This window comes from Stylophora pistillata, chromosome 11 (genome assembly GCF_964205215.1).
Source record: "Stylophora pistillata chromosome 11, jaStyPist1.2, whole genome shotgun sequence".
NCBI lineage: Eukaryota > Metazoa > Cnidaria > Anthozoa > Scleractinia > Pocilloporidae > Stylophora > Stylophora pistillata.
In genome coordinates, this window is record NC_142529.1 from 14,033,681 (window position 1) to 14,052,835 (window position 19,155).

General features: G+C 35.3%; 1 protein-coding gene across 2 annotated transcripts in view; it reads left to right on the plus strand.

The window, feature by feature from the left end:
• Nucleotides 1–19,155, plus strand: part of LOC111327208 (sperm flagella and cilia-associated protein 2) — a 48,577-nt gene that overhangs the window by 16,817 nt on the left and 12,605 nt on the right. For both annotated transcript variants that reach the window (XM_022931336.2, XM_088739348.1), the window contains 28 exons: nt 251–341; nt 962–1,030; nt 1,511–1,573; nt 2,547–2,630; nt 3,570–3,604; nt 3,772–3,841; nt 4,405–4,530; nt 5,841–5,902; nt 6,545–6,617; nt 7,138–7,233; nt 7,541–7,657; nt 8,327–8,429; nt 9,395–9,501; nt 9,604–9,736; nt 10,152–10,336; nt 11,039–11,142; nt 11,290–11,353; nt 11,995–12,126; nt 12,555–12,642; nt 13,065–13,200; nt 13,478–13,569; nt 13,780–13,859; nt 14,523–14,556; nt 14,995–15,168; nt 15,766–15,969; nt 16,983–17,092; nt 17,676–17,803; nt 18,829–18,895. In XM_022931336.2, coding sequence (XP_022787071.2) covers nt 251–341; nt 962–1,030; nt 1,511–1,573; nt 2,547–2,630; nt 3,570–3,604; nt 3,772–3,841; nt 4,405–4,530; nt 5,841–5,902; nt 6,545–6,617; nt 7,138–7,233; nt 7,541–7,657; nt 8,327–8,429; nt 9,395–9,501; nt 9,604–9,736; nt 10,152–10,336; nt 11,039–11,142; nt 11,290–11,353; nt 11,995–12,126; nt 12,555–12,642; nt 13,065–13,200; nt 13,478–13,569; nt 13,780–13,859; nt 14,523–14,556; nt 14,995–15,168; nt 15,766–15,969; nt 16,983–17,092; nt 17,676–17,803; nt 18,829–18,895 — 2,827 coding nt within the window. The remainder of the gene's footprint in view (nt 1–250; nt 342–961; nt 1,031–1,510; nt 1,574–2,546; nt 2,631–3,569; nt 3,605–3,771; nt 3,842–4,404; nt 4,531–5,840; nt 5,903–6,544; nt 6,618–7,137; nt 7,234–7,540; nt 7,658–8,326; nt 8,430–9,394; nt 9,502–9,603; nt 9,737–10,151; nt 10,337–11,038; nt 11,143–11,289; nt 11,354–11,994; nt 12,127–12,554; nt 12,643–13,064; nt 13,201–13,477; nt 13,570–13,779; nt 13,860–14,522; nt 14,557–14,994; nt 15,169–15,765; nt 15,970–16,982; nt 17,093–17,675; nt 17,804–18,828; nt 18,896–19,155) is intronic.

Below are 19,155 nucleotides of genomic sequence, written 5' to 3' on the forward strand. Positions count from 1 at the left end.
ATTTATTTGTTTTAATTGAGATATCTAGATGAGTCTTTGTGTACTTTTTTCAAATACTGGAACAATAGACTTATATTCAGTAAGCATGAACCATAGTGGTGTGGTCATTGATGTAATTTTAGTGATGTTAAGTTGAGATTGATAAAGACACAGCTACAGAAAATGAATTAAAAATATAATACTCATTATAGTTCTGATTAACATTCTATTCATTGAAATTTTGTTAATTTGTAAGCTGTTTTGGTTGCAGAGAATCTAACCGAGAGGTAGACACTGAAATTGACACATTCCTCAGCACCCAATCTCCAAAGAAGCCTGTGGATCCATTGTCATACATAAAAGTATGTAGGAAACTTCTTTGGGTTAACTGTTAACTCCTAAATTAAGGTCAATAGCAGAGTGAGTGATTACATAAATTAACAAACCTTTCAAATCTAGTGGTTTCCATTAACAGAAAAACAATAATTGTGTGACCTGATAAATGTTTTGACATGGAGATAACAAACATATTCTTTACCTGTAATTTGTTTTACATGAAGCTAAATATTCTTGGGTACTATTTTGTGTGACTGAAGCACTTAGTGCTGGTTTATTCCTTTCCTGAATAACGATTAAATTTTATTTCGCATTAAATATGGATGGAGAGCTTTGTAAGCTGCCATCTGGGGTAGTGTCCAGTCAATATGCTGTGTTTGCATAAAGTGGGGTCTACTTTATACAGTTGCCACTGTTTTTCCTGTCGGATGATAAATCTACAAGAGCAGGTTGGGTAAACCCAGATTAATTTTAATTTTAATTTTAACAGGCACTACCCCATTCTATTGTTTATTTGTCAAATTTTCACAAAAATAAAGCGAGTTGGAGTTCTGGAATATTATTATAATTGTAATTGTCTGATAAGTTGTTGTGTAGTGGCCATAAAAATTTACAGTGACCTTGGGTTGTATTTTTTTCTGCTCAGCCTAGATCAAATGCTGATTACATCAACAAAATCAGGACAAGACTTGAGGAAAACTCAGTTGCTAGAAAGGTATTGTATTTCTAAATCTACTGGTATGTAATGTTATATGTGAAGTAATATTATTATCATCATGTATATTTAACAATTATTCCATGAGCACGCGTTGGCTATAATCATCTCAACGTTAAATTCAATTATTAAATTTTACTAAATTTTTAGCTCCCTTTTAACTTTAAGCTGACGCATACGCTTACCATATTTGTAGATTGTGTTGTATTGGCTCATATACCATAATGGCTAAGCCAATAAAAAGTCTTGAATTGCATTATCCAATGAACCAGTTTTTAATAATGTATAATTATTTGATAACTGCCCAAAAGAGGTAGAGGAAATGTGCCTGAAGCTTGGAATGACCTTTCCACGCTGTTGCTAGTTGTTTAGTTGAATTTTAGATTTATTTTAAATGCACCTTGCACCAAAGTATGCTGAGTGATAAGAAGTCACAATAAATACAGGATCGCAGAAATTAACTAGCACATCCTCTTCTAGGAAAGAGAAAAGAGAAGAAGGAGAGTCTTGATTGAACAGATGAAGGCACATGAAGCTCAGGAAGTAAGTTTAAAGAGAAGCTAAATATCCACCAAGTAATTTAAATTGATATCAGTGTTACTTTAGCTTTGTTGTTTGATGTTTAGAAAATGTGGTCCAGTTACAGTTTTGCTACAAATCCTAGGAAAAATCTGGTTGAAGTATTCTGACTAGTACATGTAATTGACTAATTAATGTATTTCATATAGTTCTCACCTGGACATCAGAAAATATTTTTCAATGCCTATTTTTCAGGAAGCATGTAATATATATGCATTATTGACCAAACTTGAGGTCAAGATGGCTGGTGTACTTTCTCTGAAAGAACTTGGCCAATATCCAGCCATCTTGATCAAACAAGCTTGGTCAGTAAAGTATTTATTATATGGCGAGAGGATTTCAATATAAACAGAATCAAGTATGACTTTTTTATTTTGAGAGCTGGGAAAGAAGTCAAACTGCATGTGTTTGTAACACAATAAACCCATGAGAGTTGTTTAATGTTTTCTTTATTCTTTACTGTTTTGTGACTCCACTACTAACATTGTAAAAAAGTTAATATGAACTTTGTGAGTCTGTACCCAGGCAATCTTCTTGTGCGGGCCCAAGTGGGCAAGATGGGCCCATCTTGCTTGCTCGGGTGGCCAATCAGAATGCACGGTTCATTTCATATCGCTCATGGCTCTGCCGGCTGTATGACAAGGAACACTTAATGCTTAAGTGAATTTTTGTTTTGGAAAGATTCACTGATTAAAACAAACGCCAAACACTGATTTCATTGGTACATGATTATAATTCTTCATGAGATTCAAGATTTATAGTCTCTATTACATGGAAATGTGGATTAAATAATAAACAACAATAGTTGTAGAATGATTGTGAGAATCATTTGTTCCTTACAAGCAAAACAGCTGTGAAACTTATCATTTCCTTCCCTTGTATTAAGAGTGGATTAGCCATGTACCAGACAACAAGACAAATCTATTTAATTTTTCAGGAAGCGCATCGTGAAGAGATGCTTGTGAACAGACTCATGAGACAATCACAGCAGGAGAGAAGGATTGCTGTCCAACTTATGCAGGTTGAGTCTTACACATATTACATTCCACATTCCACAATTGTTGGTATCAATCTTTATCAGTGCCAAATTACAGTGACTAATTCACTAATTTGGAAAGGCAAATTTGATCTGATAATTTTTTAAACTCATTTTCAGCATTATCAACAAATTGAATCTAAGCTTGGATAAAATACCTAAGTATATACACTCTGAGGGGTTTTGTCATAGCCTTAAAGTTTAACTCCTTTGGTAAAAACTGCTGGCGTAGCCAGAACTAACAGGATTTCCAGTAAATGCTATTTGGTGGATGTATTAATTAAAAGTTAATCTCCTTGATGCCATTGTCATAACATTAAACTCAGATTTTGAATAATATTACTTTCTCCCTTAACTGTAATACAAATTGCCCTGATATGATATAATACCATGTTGTGGGAAATAGAGATCATTAAATTCTTGCTGGGCTATGTTATACTCTTTCACAACAAGCAATTTCTTTTACAAAAATTCCTGTCCAATTTTCCTTCTGAAAAGGAGAATCTATGGATTCTTTTGATTAGGCATAAATGAGTGGGCATAACTGGTATAACTGAGTGAGCCCTTCGCTCTGACGAAGGGCTAATACTCGAAACGTCAGTTTTCGTAATCATTACAGTGGCCAATTTACCATTTCAACTTTGTTGATATATCCAAATTATTTCGTTACCCCCACCGATGCAGCCCCAAACAGTTTCTTTAGAAACTATCAGCCTTTATAACTGAGTGGGCTTGTTTTCTTCAATTGATGTATTTTGTTGTCTTTAAAAAGCCTGCATTATAAGTTGTTTTGTTTGTAACTTATATGATGCTCTACAGGTTTCAAAAACTTTGCTGTTTTGCTGTAAAATCTGAGATTTCAAAACTAACTTGTGAATGCTGTCAAATATGATGTATTAACTTTTTTGTTTTGATTACCCACAGATTCGTCAGGAGAAAGAAGTCATTCGACAGAATAGGTATGTACAGTTGAATATGTAAACTTAATTCTTAGAACAGTTAAGTCGTAACCTGTCTTTGAATTATGTTGTTGGTAGTAAACATTCATCCTCATGATAGTAGGTAATTTTTGGTCCAAATTATTGTTGATTTGTCATTAACTGAAAGTGTTTTTCCTCAAATAAAGGATATTTAGAGAGAAACAGTATGCAGAGAGAAGACTGAAAGACTTTGACGATGCATTAACAAGAGAAGCGGTGAGAGCTTATGAACATCATAGTCCTTAATGTTTATAACTTAGTATGTCAGTGTCAGTTCAAACATGTTCAACTTCAGGGCTGGTTATTTAAACAAAGTTTAGCCATTGTTTAACAAAAACTGTGTTCTAAAGTATCTTCAGTTTAGCTGAACCATTTTTCTGAGCATTAATTTTTGTGAACAGCATCATGAGGGCCAAAAGCTAGCAACAGAAATAACATTTTTGAAAATATAGTTAACCCTCGTATAGATAATACCTGAGGCCCACTGTTTGCATAAAACTGTGGTTTGGGTTACACCTGGTGTAAATAGCTGGCCCTAATTAAGTTTGATAAAATTTTCATGCAAGGTTTTACAAAATCTGCTTGGTGAATATTGTGATATACGTGCACTATCTTCTCTTATACTGCTCTACTTGTACTTATGTTGAAGAAATATTCCTGGGAAATGTATTTTGCTTACCTGAGTTTATTGTGAGAAAGGTTCATATCATGATACATGTAGGTTAGTAAATGATTTACTCTGTGATTGAGTAGTACCATCACATTAAACTTTTGAACAGGAATTGTGTCGTCAAGCTAGAATAGAATATGCAGAAGAGACAAGGAAAGCCCAGGAATTGAATGATAAATTAAAAGCAGAAATTGCAGAGGCAAAGTACCAAAAGCACTATAACATCTGCAGGGAGGTAAGTTCCTCTTATAATGTTTCACCGGCTCTGTAATTTAGTATAGTATACTAATATACTAGGCAGGTTGTTTTGTTATGCAGGTAACAGGTAATTATGTAAGTTAATTGCCTAGGGACACTGACATTTAATACAAGGCATGGATTAAAGCTCAAAGGAAAAATAATTCTTGTGCCGATGAAGAGGAGAAATTTTTTTTAAATGATTGACATACTTCATACCTCTGTAAGTTGATTGCTTTCTCTGATCCTCTGATTTCTTCTATCCTTGTTTTTTTATACAAGTCATTATTTACATTGACATGTATTACTTACAACACATAAACTCTACTACAATGCATGACTTAAGATACATTACTTACAATTAGCTGCTTACAATGGAATCTTACAGTTATATAGTTTACAATGCTAACATTAATTGAATACCACAGTACTGAAATTAATAATATCAATGCATTGTTTTGAATATGTTTAAAAAGATTCAAGGCATACTTGCAAAAAAGGATCAAATGTGGATTAAACATTTATTTTCCATTTCTTGTGAAAGATATCTATTTCACCCTTTTGTTAGCTGTTTGGTAGTCTATGAATTTCAGATGTCATTTTGCTTTGAAAAACACTACCGTATTTACCCGTGTATGATACGCACTTTTTTCTTACAAAAATAAACATCAAAATCACAGCGCATATTATACACGGATTCCATTGTTTGTCACTCACATCTTAATTTGCATAATTATGTTAAACACAACAATAAAAGTAACACATTTTAAGCTTTATTAAATAACTTATTTCTGTTGTAAGCAAAAAATGCACAAATTTCTTATGTGTAGAAAGCGCACACAATGGTATTCATTGGGGTTATATTGTTTACTTGACTTTATTGCCAGAAAATTGCATAGAGTTAGTTTGAAAATTCTAAAAATATGACGATATGACACAAAATCTTCAATACTTTTTGGACATTATTGTTGCTCACTCAGAACATTTACTGGGCCATGGAATCATCAAAGTAGCTAGGCCTTACTTGAAGTCCTAAAGTTTGATTTCAATAATGTCATAAATAACTAAGTAGCAAAAGATATTGATGTTAATGATATGGCAAATTTCTTATTCTTGTGGTCTTAATAAATAATTGTACAAATGTTCAACTTGTCTTTTATGCCATGAAAAACTTTTTTTCTGATAAATTAGGTTAAAAATAAGGATGCGCATCATACATGGGCATGTCTTATATATGGGTAAATACGGTAAATTTTGGTTTTAATGAACTCTTTTGTCTTTCCTTGCTTTTGGTTTTTTCTTTCTTAGGTTTTGTCACAGATTGTGGACTTTTCCTGTAAAGTAGGAGAATATAGAGAACTCACTGAAAAGTAAGATGGAATGTACTGTATGGTCTTAAAGGAAAGCATTGAAATGTTCATTGTACCAATCAACAAACTTTTAAGGTCTTGATAAATTTGTACAACTTTAAAGTGCTTTTATAATTTGGATTATTTGATCACTGTTGGTAGCATATAGGGGTTGGAAATGTGCAAGGGGTAGACAGTATAATTATATAAACAGCTGAGTTGCTCTCATGTTGATGAAACATGATTGGTGAGGAGTTTTATTCATGTCATGTACTGTGACAAACTTTATTGTTATATTGTGATAATTATCAAAAGTTTTTTTTAACAAAGGAAGTGACTTCCTAAGGCACCTAGCTATAAATTTACAGTAAGGTGCCAAAGAGGAAGAAAAAGATATGTACAATGAATTACAACATTTTCATTTTCTCAGCAAAAATTACCCAGCAGTGGACAAACTATTGCTTGTGCTTACAGTGAATTGTTGTTGGTTTGATAATAATGTGTGCACTTCATACAGTACTCTCTGTTCTGTTCTATTCTACGATAAAAATAATAAAGAGTTAATGATTGGTTTACTTTATGATGACCTGTTGTTCATTTGTATTCTCCATCAATGCAAAAGTTAAATTATATATGAATTAAATTTCGTATCTACCAACACAGACTCATTCCACCCAAGATGTTCAGGGAATGGAAAGCACTGTTTCTAGAGGGACTTCCCATTTATGAGGATCAGGTTAAGTCAATTTTTTCACACTAGATGTACTGTATTCTGCTTAAAATGTTCCCTAAGCCATAACTTTAAACTACGTTTTTTAAAAGCTGCCAAAGGTTAACACCGCAACTTACGGTTTAAAATCGTGAAGGTTCACGGTGCCACAACTATGGAACTAATACCTGAATCATATTATAGATCTATGTAAGGTTTTTTATAGAAAACTAGCCTTGTCAGGTTTGATATGATCATCATACTTACACCTTGTATCTTTAATTAGTTTTAGCTTTTCTCATTATTTTTATGAAGGGATATATCTAGTCTTATGTAAATAGTTTAAAGTCTTAATTTTAATCTTGTATTATCTCAATTACTGTTGATGGTATTATCTCAATTTAGTTATTTTTACTTTTACTTTCTGTGTTATACCTGCAAACTAGCTGGTGAGATTGTTCTCACTTGACTTGAACTTGAATTTGTAAACAGGGTATTTAGGAAACATCCAAAGTAAATAATGGTGTTCTTTGTTCTTCGTTTTCAGCCACCAGAAGAGTCTAGTGCTGAACTTTCCAAACAGAAAGAAATTGAGAAAGAAAAGGAAGATTTGATGGATGAAGGAGACTTTTTAGAGTACAAAGTGAGTAGCAACCAAAAGCTAACAATGTGCAACTTTACATTTGGTTGGCATGAAGTTCGTCTTCAAATATAGACTAGTTTCAGAGGCCATAGAAACCTAGAAGTTCTGTTTTCCTTGTTGTTTGGGTGTTGATCTCTGCACAGACATAATTATATGAAATGCCTTTCATCTTGTTAATCGGGTTAACTTTTTAATAGCCTCTTTTAAGGTAAAGTTTAGATTGAAATGATTTTAAACTTACCAGAAATCTAAATATGTGGACATCTACCATATACGTCAAGTTATTTTTTTTTCTGTTTTTATGTAGAATTTGATTGGTGAATGGACTCCCATTGAAGGATCAGAAATCCAGGGACCTGCAAAGGATAATGCAGTCCTAGGTCACATCATTCACAGGCTCTTCAACATTGTTTCACCACCAGAGGTAGAGTCAGTGATTATGTATACCTCAAGTTCTTGAACTTGAGGTTAACCTCGTAACTATGCCTACAACAAACCAAAATAAATCTCCAATTTTCAACTTTTCCATAAGAGCACAAAATAGCCAGTTAATTGTCACTGGGGCGGATCCAGGATTTAGTCAAGAGGGGTTTGGAGAATTGTTCCCCTTCTGAGGGGTCCAAGATTTTGAAAATTAGGTCTTCGGAAACATGATTTCCAGCATTCTGAGGGAAAATTTAGGGGGTTCCACCGAACCACCCAAACACCCCTGGATCCGCCCCAGGGTCAATTAATGAAGTTCTTGGTAATTTGCTGTAAAGACTTATAACGCCTAGATGGATAGTGTTTATTTATGCACATTTACAGCAAGCTCACTAAATTTTCTGGCAGAAAAGCCACACCCCTGATTTGTGACAAACTTTTTGGAACCACTAATTATATGCTGGTGTTCATGGTAATTCATTTTTATGGTATTAGAAAAGTTAGTGAATACTTAACTAGATCACCACACCAATAATAGGTAGGAAATAGGTGCTTTTGATGTCAATAGATTGTTACGGGTTTTCCATTTTTTATTATTATTATTATTGATATTATTATTATTATTGATATTATTATTATTATTGATATTATTATTATTATTATTATGTAGGCACCTCCACCTCCACCTGAGTTTCCACCTTTTCCAATCAAGGTCTGTTTTCTTGGAAAGTTTTTTAGTGGGAAAACCACAACAATCAATAAAATTATTGAAGGTGAGTGATGTTTTTTTGTTTTTTCGTAACTTGTTCGGTGATGTTTGAATTTATTTTCATTAGCAGGATGATTGGAATTTTTTGCACATTTCTTTTTGGTGCTGACCACAAGTCATAGATTGTTGTCAGGAAAGTACCTTGGGGTTGTTATTTTGGAACTATCAACTCTCGTGGGTGGAGATGGGGGAGGAATCTGTCTTGTTTATGAACAGTACTTGTGCCAAACATTCAGTATTTTGCTATGTTTTACTCTTGCTTATATACATAAAATTGCACTTGACATTATGTTATTACCTGTACTTAAAAGTGTTGTAAGGTTTTTGCTAGTATGAAGCAACTGTTTCAAATTGATTTTGTTGCTAGTTACCAATCACTTCTTAAACACGAAGGCGCGCTATAAAAGGAGCCTTAGGTCCCACTGGACCATTTGTCAATCAACCGTCGTGTGATGTAGAACTCTTAGAGTGAAGTCAGCTTGAGCTACAGCTACTACTCCAAAGCAGTGAACAGCAGGCGCATTCCTTAAAATTGTTTTATGTATTCATCACAATACAAGAATTTTTTAGATTTGTATTTCCTTTCTCTAATGGAAACTATCTTTATTTGTGGCGGTAAATTTGAGATCGAAGTAGGTGGTTTGCACGTTACCTCATGCCACCATACTGGTGGAAGTAAACAATAGATATCTCATTAGCTCCTTCTGTTCATCTACCAGCATTTAAATTTGACCCGCACACGTCAACGGTGAGTGACAAATGAGCCTAGGTCTTCCCAGGGAAGACTTCCTTATATAGCGTGCCTTTGTGTTTAAAGAATGCACAGAATATCGGAAAGCTATTTTTATTGGCCAATAAGATAGATATAAAAAAGCAGGGCTTCTTCCAATTTCAAAGAAAGGGCTTTTCTCTTTTTTTTCTTCATATGATTAAAATCTATTCTATTTTTGGACCATTCTTTCATTCCAGGTCATCGAATGGTTCGACTCTCAGTGGATGATCTTGTTGTAGATGCCATTGATGCTTTTAAAAGCAATGAATGTATTGAGGAACCTCCAGAGGAGACAGCAATACTGGTATGGTATTCATCTTAAAATTTGTAGTCGTAAAGGAGGCAAGTACACAAATTCTTGGTAACCTAAAAAGCCTTAAAACCAAGAATGAATTGTTTTTTTCAGGTTGAAGGGACCTCTTCTAAGAGAGTGAGCATCAATGAAGAGATTGGTAAGGGTAAAGATCAAGCATCTGAGGAGTCTAGGGCTGTGACACCACAGTCAGGTGCACCAGAAGAAATAATGGGAGAAAGGAGAGGTTAGTATTCAGCAAACTCATAAGGAACTTGAATGGAGAGCTCTTAAAAAATTTCTCCTTTTCTATTGTCACCCTTGTTGAGAAAGTGAGTTTGTTTTCTGGCTGATCTTAGATTAAAAAAAGAACAAAGTCCCAGTGAGCTCTGATGTCGTGGTTTCACATTCACTTTTGTGTGGTTGATCACTGCACAATCACATGAGGAGGGAATACATTGGAGTCAAGCCTGATTGACTGACTGCTGAGTTTGTGTAGGAAGCTCATCTTTTAGGGACCCAAAACTGTGCTAGCTGCAGTAGGCCAAAAGATTAAAAGAAGCCATATTTGAATTGACTTCTGTTAACATTTGGCTCATGATCACCATTTATAAAACAGGTTGTTGGATTAAAAAAATTTCATTGTATTTGTGTACAAATAGAAAGTGAAGATCCTAACAAAATGGAAGAAAAACAAGTCAGTGAAGCTGTAGATGTGGAAGAAAAAAGAGATAAGACTAAAGAAGAACTTGAGAAAGAAATGACGGACATAAAAGATGATGACCAGAAATCACCATCTAAGTCTAAAGAGCTAGAGCCTGTTTTATCAAGAACTAAAGGGCCTACTGTGAGTGTTATCTGATTGTATCCTCTTTTACATCCATTTACACTGGTATTTAAAGTAGATATGGTAATGGAGGGTATGCTGTAAGTGAAGTACCCAACCAGTCAGTCCCTTTTCAATGATATAAGGTGGTTCTAAAACTTCAAACTACAAATTTCTTTTAGTCTTTGTGGAAAGATAAATATGATACTGCAAATTTTGTTACAGTTAACTTTTAATTAAATGAACAGATGAAAATGTAACAAAATATGATGTCTGGAAATAAAAGTCCTCACCCAGAGGGCACCTTATTAACCTTTTTTTGGACTTCATGGGCTCTTCTCTCTCCCCACTCCATAACAGTGTTTGGGTGCATATGACACTCTTATACTTAACTGAGGAAAACAAGCATTGCTGTAGACTGTTAGGGGGTATTTGCTTGTCATGAATGAGTATATGTCTCAATCATGTCTTCCAAGATTGCAGCTCTTTTTAATTTGATAATGTTTACCATAATATTGACCTCATTAAGATTGAGCTTTGACTACAATAAGTAGTATTTTTTGTTAGCTGTTCAAATATTACATGCCGGAGGGATCCTTAGGTTTCTTGTCTTCCTTAACAGTGTTTGGGATAATCTCTACTTTGTCACCAATTGATTGATGGTTTAAACTGAAGGTAATTATAAACTATTAATATGAAATTTTTGATGTTTTCTATTGGCAGCTCACTGTCCGTGCTAAACTGGGTTCAAAGGCTTATAGCTTTCTTAAAAAGGGAAAAACCACACCGGACCAATTATTAGTTGATATCATGGTAGAAGCTGTCAGGTAAGTGTGGTTACTTATAGTAACTCTAGTGAAACCAAATGGCCCATTCAAATGTGATCCATTAGATGTAGTTCTTTTTGAAATTTCTCATTGACTCATAGTCAACGATGATGATCGCTATAAACAAGGATGTATTCTCTTTGAAAGGCAAGTCCCAGAGGGTACCGGTTGGATCATGGATGGATTTCCTAGTACCATTAATCAAGCCAAGGTAGGTTGTGACTATTGGAACCAACTCAGTTCATAATGTATGTGACAGTTATGTGAGGTTTTTCAACCCCTGAAAGCACTGGGGATCATGAATGGCTGGCTAAACTCCTGTTTCTCCTCTTACACAATCATTTCAACTTTGTTATGGGGTGTGACTACCTTAAATATAAGCATCTCAAGACTCTCAAATTGAAAAACCTGTGATACCAGTCCCTTGAACTCTAGGAAATTAAATTATTCCCTTTATCTAATTATTCTGAAACAGAATGCCAATTACCCATTTTATGCATTACATGCAAGGGTTAGCCAGGTTCTGCAACAACCTAGCTACCCCGATACCCAAGTAGTGCATATTATTCCAAGTCCTTGATGTATGTTTCCTTTTTCAAGCAGCTTAGAAGCATATTGAATGGCTATGCACATGAACTTGATGCTACACTTAGTTGATATGGCCTACGTTAGGCTTAAATGTAAATTAACTCTGGCAAGAACCCTGCTTTGTGGGAAAAACCTTTCTTCAGAAAAAGCCTAAGGGTGGAATAAAAACCTTGTCTACTTGGCAGAGTTGGAAATCAACACCCAGAGGTGTTTAACCTAGAAGAAAGGGATTTCACTTAATGTTTTTCTCCAATAAATTTTCAGTTGCTGGAAAAATCACTCAGTGGATATGATGCACAGAAGGAAGCTAAGGATGCTAAAGCTGCCAAAGAGCCTAGTAAAGTCAGCAAGACCAAGAAATCCAGACTGGCACCAGACCCTCATCCTCCACATGAGGTAGGTATTTATTAAGAAACTAGAAATTAGTTTCAGTTGACTGACTGGAGTGCCTGGTCATTATCTTGATGGACCTACAGACTTGTGACTTTTTTTGGCTAAGAATGTGCACAATTTCATTAGAAATTATCTCTGAAATCAAATAGTTTCACTGCCTCTTCTGTGATATGAAAAAGTGGCTAATGAATGTCAATGGATGCCTACACTTTAAGCTGTTTTCTTGCTGATGTTATCAGTTCACTTTAGAAGAAATTTGTGATTGACATGCTGCATGTACCAAGATATTAAACCATTCACCAATCTTATTGACAATGTGTAAAGGCAGCTCTGGACTTTACCTGTCCTTAGGTACTATCTATTTACAGGTAGACTATATATTAACCTAACTGAGTTACTGCATTGCCAATGGAATATTTTTTCATGATCAGACTCCTGCACCCAAGAGTGGTATTGACTTGGTGTTGTTGTTTGACCTGCCTGATGAAGTGTCACTAAAGAGAGCTGAAGGACGAATGTGTAAGGACTTTATGACCAATCTAACTTCATTAACTTGACAAATGAGGGTTGATATTGGTTTAATATCTTAAAAGCAAAGAAAACCGGAAGTTCTGTAATTCTCCAGTCACACTTTTGGCAAAAGGAATTGATGTCCAGACAACCCAAATTCAGTAATTACCATGTGTCAAATAGAAGTATTCTTATTTTTTATTCACTCACTCACTCACTCACTTACGTATAATTCACAGAAATCAAACTTTTAAGCACCAACCAACTTCTTTTTCCTATTTTTTCTTTTTCTGTTTTTTCGAATGTCTTTTTTTTTCTGACGGATGAAAGCTCTTTGTAACTGTTTAAAAATGTTTAACTGGACATGAGTATGCCTTGATAGAATTGTCCCTCTTTTAATGTCAGGCAACCAATGGTCTGTTTGTTTTCAGATGATCCCACATCTTCCCAGCAATACCATCAAGAGTATAATCCACCAGTAGAAGGCAGTTACACAGGAATTAATAAACATGAAAAAGTTATCCCCGTGACTGATCCATCAAATGACCGTGAGCAGGTCCAGCAGAGGTTAACCTTCCTCTATTCTTATTTTACTCTCTATTCTGGCAAAGTAACCTTAATGAAATACATAGGATTGTCTAATGAAATTTTTAGGTGGCTGAAATATAATAAACTGGAAGCTTGACTCAAGATTTCTTTGACATATTTCTCAGCTATATGAATTTCTTCAATCTCTTTTAAATGCCATAATTTAAAGTTATGGTCTGAACATGAAATGATGGAAGCAAGGTAGTAAGAAGAGTTACTTGCTTACCTTGATGTGAGAGGTTTTTTCTTCTTACAGGATTGTAGGCTTTGGTGATGGCTGGCCAAAGCTGGAAAAATGGTTTACTAAGTTTGGTGTTCTTCAACGTATTGATGCAAACACCAGTCAAGGTAATTACAGTTATATATGTTGTTGAAATTATCTGCTCACTGATATTTGCATTACATTGTATCAGCTAAGCGTTTCCTAATTTATTTTGATCAGGTCCATGTCATTATAATCCCTCAAGAGGTGGACAATATAGGGTTTTTAAAAGTCAAGGTAATCACCTTGGTGGTCAACTGGCTTGTCACTTCAAATTTTCCTGTTTTTGTGTTTAGATGAACTGTATGATGAAGTATCAGCCCTTCTGAATGAAACTTATCAGAAATTAATTGCACCACCTGAGGAGCTTCCTTCTGTGAGTTAAATCTTCATTGATATCAAGTGTACAATGTTCCAGTTTAAGAACAATTTTTCAGTGGGTACAATGTATTACTGCAACATTTAATGGAATCTTAATGTCACTATCAATAAACAAATGACACTTTTAGTGTCAAGCTTACAGGTAAGATGAGACCAAATTCTTAATTAGTTTTAGTTCTTGTTAATGTTTGAGACTTTAGTAGCATTCATGATCTACCCACTCCTGAATTCCTTTTTACCTCATGGTACAGTGTTTGTCATACTATGGTGTAGGTATGGCCCTGAAATTCACTCACTCACTCAAGCTCACTCACTCGCTCTATTCTAAACTGTTAGACAATCAACTGATACATTGAATGTGGAATAAAGATGCTACCCCCTGCCTTCCCTACTAGGTTTGGTTCTGTCCCCTCAGTTGTGCCATTGTCTTCTGTTTACATATCTGGGAAGTGGGACAAAGGCAGATATTTTTTGCCTGAGTACATGTGGCGATCAACATGAGTAATTCAAAATTGCATCTGTGGTATACTGTAAGTCTGTTAATATCCAATGATTAGACAAAAATATCATGCTTAAGTCACAATGTCTGGGAGCTAACGTTATGTATGGCCTTAATCTCTATTCCTTAATGGCTCTGCATTTTTTTTTCTGGAAACAGGAACCCTCTGTTCACCCAGGACAAGCAGCTGAAGGTAACATTTACTGAGTACATAAAGATATTTGTAGGTCACCAATATTATTTTAACATTTGGATTTGCAGTTGAAATTGTCTGTAGTGATTTAGAGTAATAACTTGGCAGTGACCTGAAAAATTGTCCGATTTTTGTTAAAAAAAAAGTTTCATGAGGCAAATAAATGCCCATGTAACATATCTTTGTGAGACAATCGTGTCTAAATGGTAAATTTAGCTTAAGCTTTTTCCATATGGTTTTCATGCATGAGCCCTGTGGTGTTTAAGTTGCAAGATTACATTATAATTCAATCATCCCTAACCCACATATGAGACACAGTCTTATTTTTCTTTCAATACAATCATGCTTCAACTTTCTAATAAATCATAGAATTTCTCAATCTGAATGATTTGGCTAAAGACCTAGTGGAGAGGTTGACATTTTTTTTTTTTTTTCCAGCTGAGACTCCATCAGGTACTCAGTTAACTACTGGTGATGGGCCTTCGGGTGAGGGCTTAGGAAGTGAGGGTGTTACAGCTCCTCCAGAAAGTGCTGCTCCACCATCTGAGGCTCCTTCTGAGGTAGGCAAGTCAGAGAAGGGTACCTCAAAGAGTAAAGCAGACTCTAAACCAGGTTTGTTTCGAAACTATTTAGCCTTGTTGCGTAAATTTTCATACAATAGCGTGAAGGTTGCAGTTGTTATATGTTCCTCGCGTTGCCATGGCAGAACTACTTTCAATTTCCAACTTTGTCTTAATTACTCCTTGATAGTTTTGTGACATATGAATAAAGGGGTAAATTTCTAAATAACTTTGGTGCTGCTTCGATGGGGGTATCAAGGTAATTGGTTTTATCAACTGAGGTGATAGCATAAATTAGCCACCGTAAAGAGTTTAAACCCTTAATGGTTACCAATTTACATTATCAACTTAGTCGATAAAGCCAAAGTACCTAGTTTTGTGACATGTCAGAGTTAATCAGACTGAAATTAATTCGTAGTTGGCCATTCATATCTATAATGGTTTATCCTCTTCAACATTGGAAGTGTACATGTAATACTTTTGTCAATTGTATGAGCAGTTGATCTGTCTTGAAAATTTAGCAAGTTGAATTATTGATTTTAGTAATTTTTGTCGGAGGATAAGACAATCAGGCGCTTGTCTTTTTGGTTTAGCTTCTAAGGAACATTAAACATATTTAAACGTCACTAGTTGTTGTCCCTGTATCAAGGCTCTCCAAAGTCCAGGAAAAGCAAGAAGGAACGTTCACCCTCCCCACCAGCATCGAAGAAAGGAACCAAAAGTCGCACCCCATCCCCCTCCAGTTCTAAAAAAGGCTCAAGATCAGGTTCCAAATCACCATCAGCGTCAAGAAAAGGTTCGAGGCCTACTTCCAAGGGATCAAGACCGGGATCAAAGAGGGCTAAATCTGCCAGTATGTGTTTATTTTATTATTGACTGGAGAAGCGGTTTCTATGTTAAATTTTCTTTTTCGGTAGTGTCTTTTTATTGCAGCATTTTATGGGAACATCTGATCTCTGAAATATATTTTCCTTTTCTATATATTGGAGTCAGAGCTTATGCCCTGTCCCACTTAGGAAGAATAAGAAAGGCTATTTGAATGTAATACTTGATCTCGAGAGTGAAACTCACGGACGGGTATAGTACATCTCAAGATACTCCTAGGGCTCTCAAGGACATTCTAACTTTAGAAAAGCATGCGCCAGGAAAATTTTCCTTCTTTCAAACATTATTTGACGGAACTGAAAGCTGGCATGATTAAGGATAACTTTTCATTCTTGAGACAGGTTCGTGTTGTTTTTTTCACTTAAGGATGTTGGCTTAATTTTGTTTTGAATCCACAAGAACAGAAAAATAACTAAACGCTTAGAACCTGAGAAATATAGAAAGGTTTAGGTTATCGAGTGATCAAGAGTTAAGAACAAATGACTGGAAAGAAGGAAAATATTAAGTTTTACAAAGAGTACCTTTTGATCAAATTTATGATGGAAAAGCGAAGTTGAGTGGAAGTGGAAAGCAAAGCTTTATGGAAATACAAGTCATTTTGGTGAACTTTACCTTAAATCAGTGAAAATTTAACTGGACTCCTATGATGGGATTGTAATATGAGCACATAGGATTACACGGCTTTCTCAAAATAAATTCAAGGTGTTGGATTGTAGAATATCTTGTACTTACTTGTCACTCTAGTTTTCAAGGGTAAAATCGCATCGCAATGACTTGAAGTGGGAACAAAGATTGCCTCGAGGCAGCGGTTATTTAAGTGTCAAGTGTTTAAGACACCATGGGCAACATTTCAGTGTAATAGATAACTCAAATCCAAGAGAAACATTTTCTTTTTTTAAGTAAATGCGAGTTTTGAGGTAGCAAAGGTTCCCTGTACGTTATAAACTAGGATAAATAATCCGAGTGACCTTGTTATCCTAGAAAAAAGCGCTGAAGAGCCAGAGGAGGAGATTGCACCTGAACCCCAAGGACCACCTGAACCAGAGCCTGGGTCCGAGGACTGGGAATATGTTGACCAAGCCATTGATGCGGTATGTTTTTTTAATTTATATCATGCAATGTTTGCTACTTTTCCAGTGAAATATGACCTCATGTCAGAAGTACAACTTTATTATTATTTGCTTCGCACGTTGTACACTGTTACATTAAACTGGACGGCAAAAAGGTGAGCTAATTTAGATGGGCCAGTTTAGGATTATGACATTCTAAATAAATAATAAGATTGAGAAAGTACTGGAACAAGAAGAACAAAGACCAAATAGCGTGATATATGGATTTTCTTCTTTTGTACCAAATGTTTTCTAGTGCATGTTTGAAGTTTTGTTTGAAAGCTTTCATATATCTAGTATGTAATTATATGATTTAGTTTGGAAAGGTGTAGCGTTTAAAATAACCCGAGGTACGAGGCGTTGATGTAGACGTTACGATTAAATGGCTGGAATTCCCCATTTCTCTGACAATTGAATGAAGGCTCATACTTTCTATGCAAGGAGGTTTCCTTTTAAGACTTCCCCTCAGTTTTTCTTGGCACCAGCAAGAAAATAGTAAAGTTTACGTTTTACAGTATTTAAGTGTAAGAAATCTGTACGTATTCATCCACTTGTGTCTTTGTAGGATTTTGCTGGAGTTCTTGTATCTCAGTGGGAAAATACTGAAGAAGTCTATGTTGACTCTTGTAAAAACGTGTTTGGATTGATCAGACGGGAAAGAGAACTTATCCATAGATATTTCTACGGAGTAAGGTTAGAAATTGGCTACAGAAGCTCAAACGTTTTTTTATGTAATTAGGCATTCATGACGGCTACCACACAATCCACTCTAAATGAACATGTTTCAAAAGAGATTTGTTAGTAATTGGTTTTATTTATTATCCAATTGTGCTTCATAGAGTACAAGTAACGCGCGAGACGAGTACAAATATCACGCGATGTTTGTACTCCAGAAACATCCGCGAAATTCGCCCGTATTGAAATAACAATTTGGCGTGTTGGATAATAAATATCTTGTTATACGTTTTGTTGTGTAGTATCGCGGATTATTATCCAACTACACTCCGTAGAGTACAAATAACGCCATAGACGAGTACAAATATCACGCGGTATTTGTACTCCAGAGAACCGACTAGACAGGTTTTCTCGCATCGCGCAAGCGAAGTAAAGAAAAAAAAATTGGCGGACAAATTGAGTCATATTTCTGACGACGAAGAGTCGGAATGGCTAGCGAATATAGATCCAAGTTTATTAGATGAATCGAATAAAGAAAAACAGTCAGACGACCAAGAAATTTCTTCATTTATTGAAGAAAATAGAAACAGCAACATGACAATGCGCCAATTCCATACCGCTTCGCATACTTATGTCACGCACTCCCTGTAAATAAATATCCGCGAAATTCGCCCGCACTGAAATGACAATTTGGCGTGTTGGATAATAAATAACTTATTAGACGTTTTGTTGTGTAGTATCGCTGAGTATTTTTACTCATTGGTGGTATTTTGACTCGCTCTACGGGCTCGTCAAAATACGACACAACTCGTCTAATAAGATATATGTATTTTTACTCGTTGTTTGTATTTTGACTCGCCCTAGAGCTCGTCGGAATACGGCACAACTCGTAAAAATACTCAGCGATACTACATAACAAAACATCTTATAAGATAAATATACTGTAACTCCCCTTATGACTTTTCGCTTTCTTGTAATGTGACTCGAACCTCCAACATTTTACTATACCATTCATTGTAGCTCTAATTTGGTTCGTTTTACAGAAAAGATTTTGTAGCGTTTTTGAAGAGGCCAGACGAGAAACAGGAATATGTCCTTCAATGGCAAAAGGTAAAGTGTAAAGAACAGTTTAAACGGTAATTCAAAACTATCAACAGGCAGAGAGATTGTAAGATGCTTTTTACATCGGAGACATGGTCTCACTTTAAAGAGATTTTATATTTGGCTTCGCTTTACCTGTAGAAGCTGTACTTCCGAGCTCCAGCTATCGTGAGGGAAACTTCGGAGGGAACCAGGTTGTTAGACAGTTCGATAAGCCTTTGGCCCGTATACCAAAATTCGACTCTCTAATTGCCGTTTTGAAACAATTC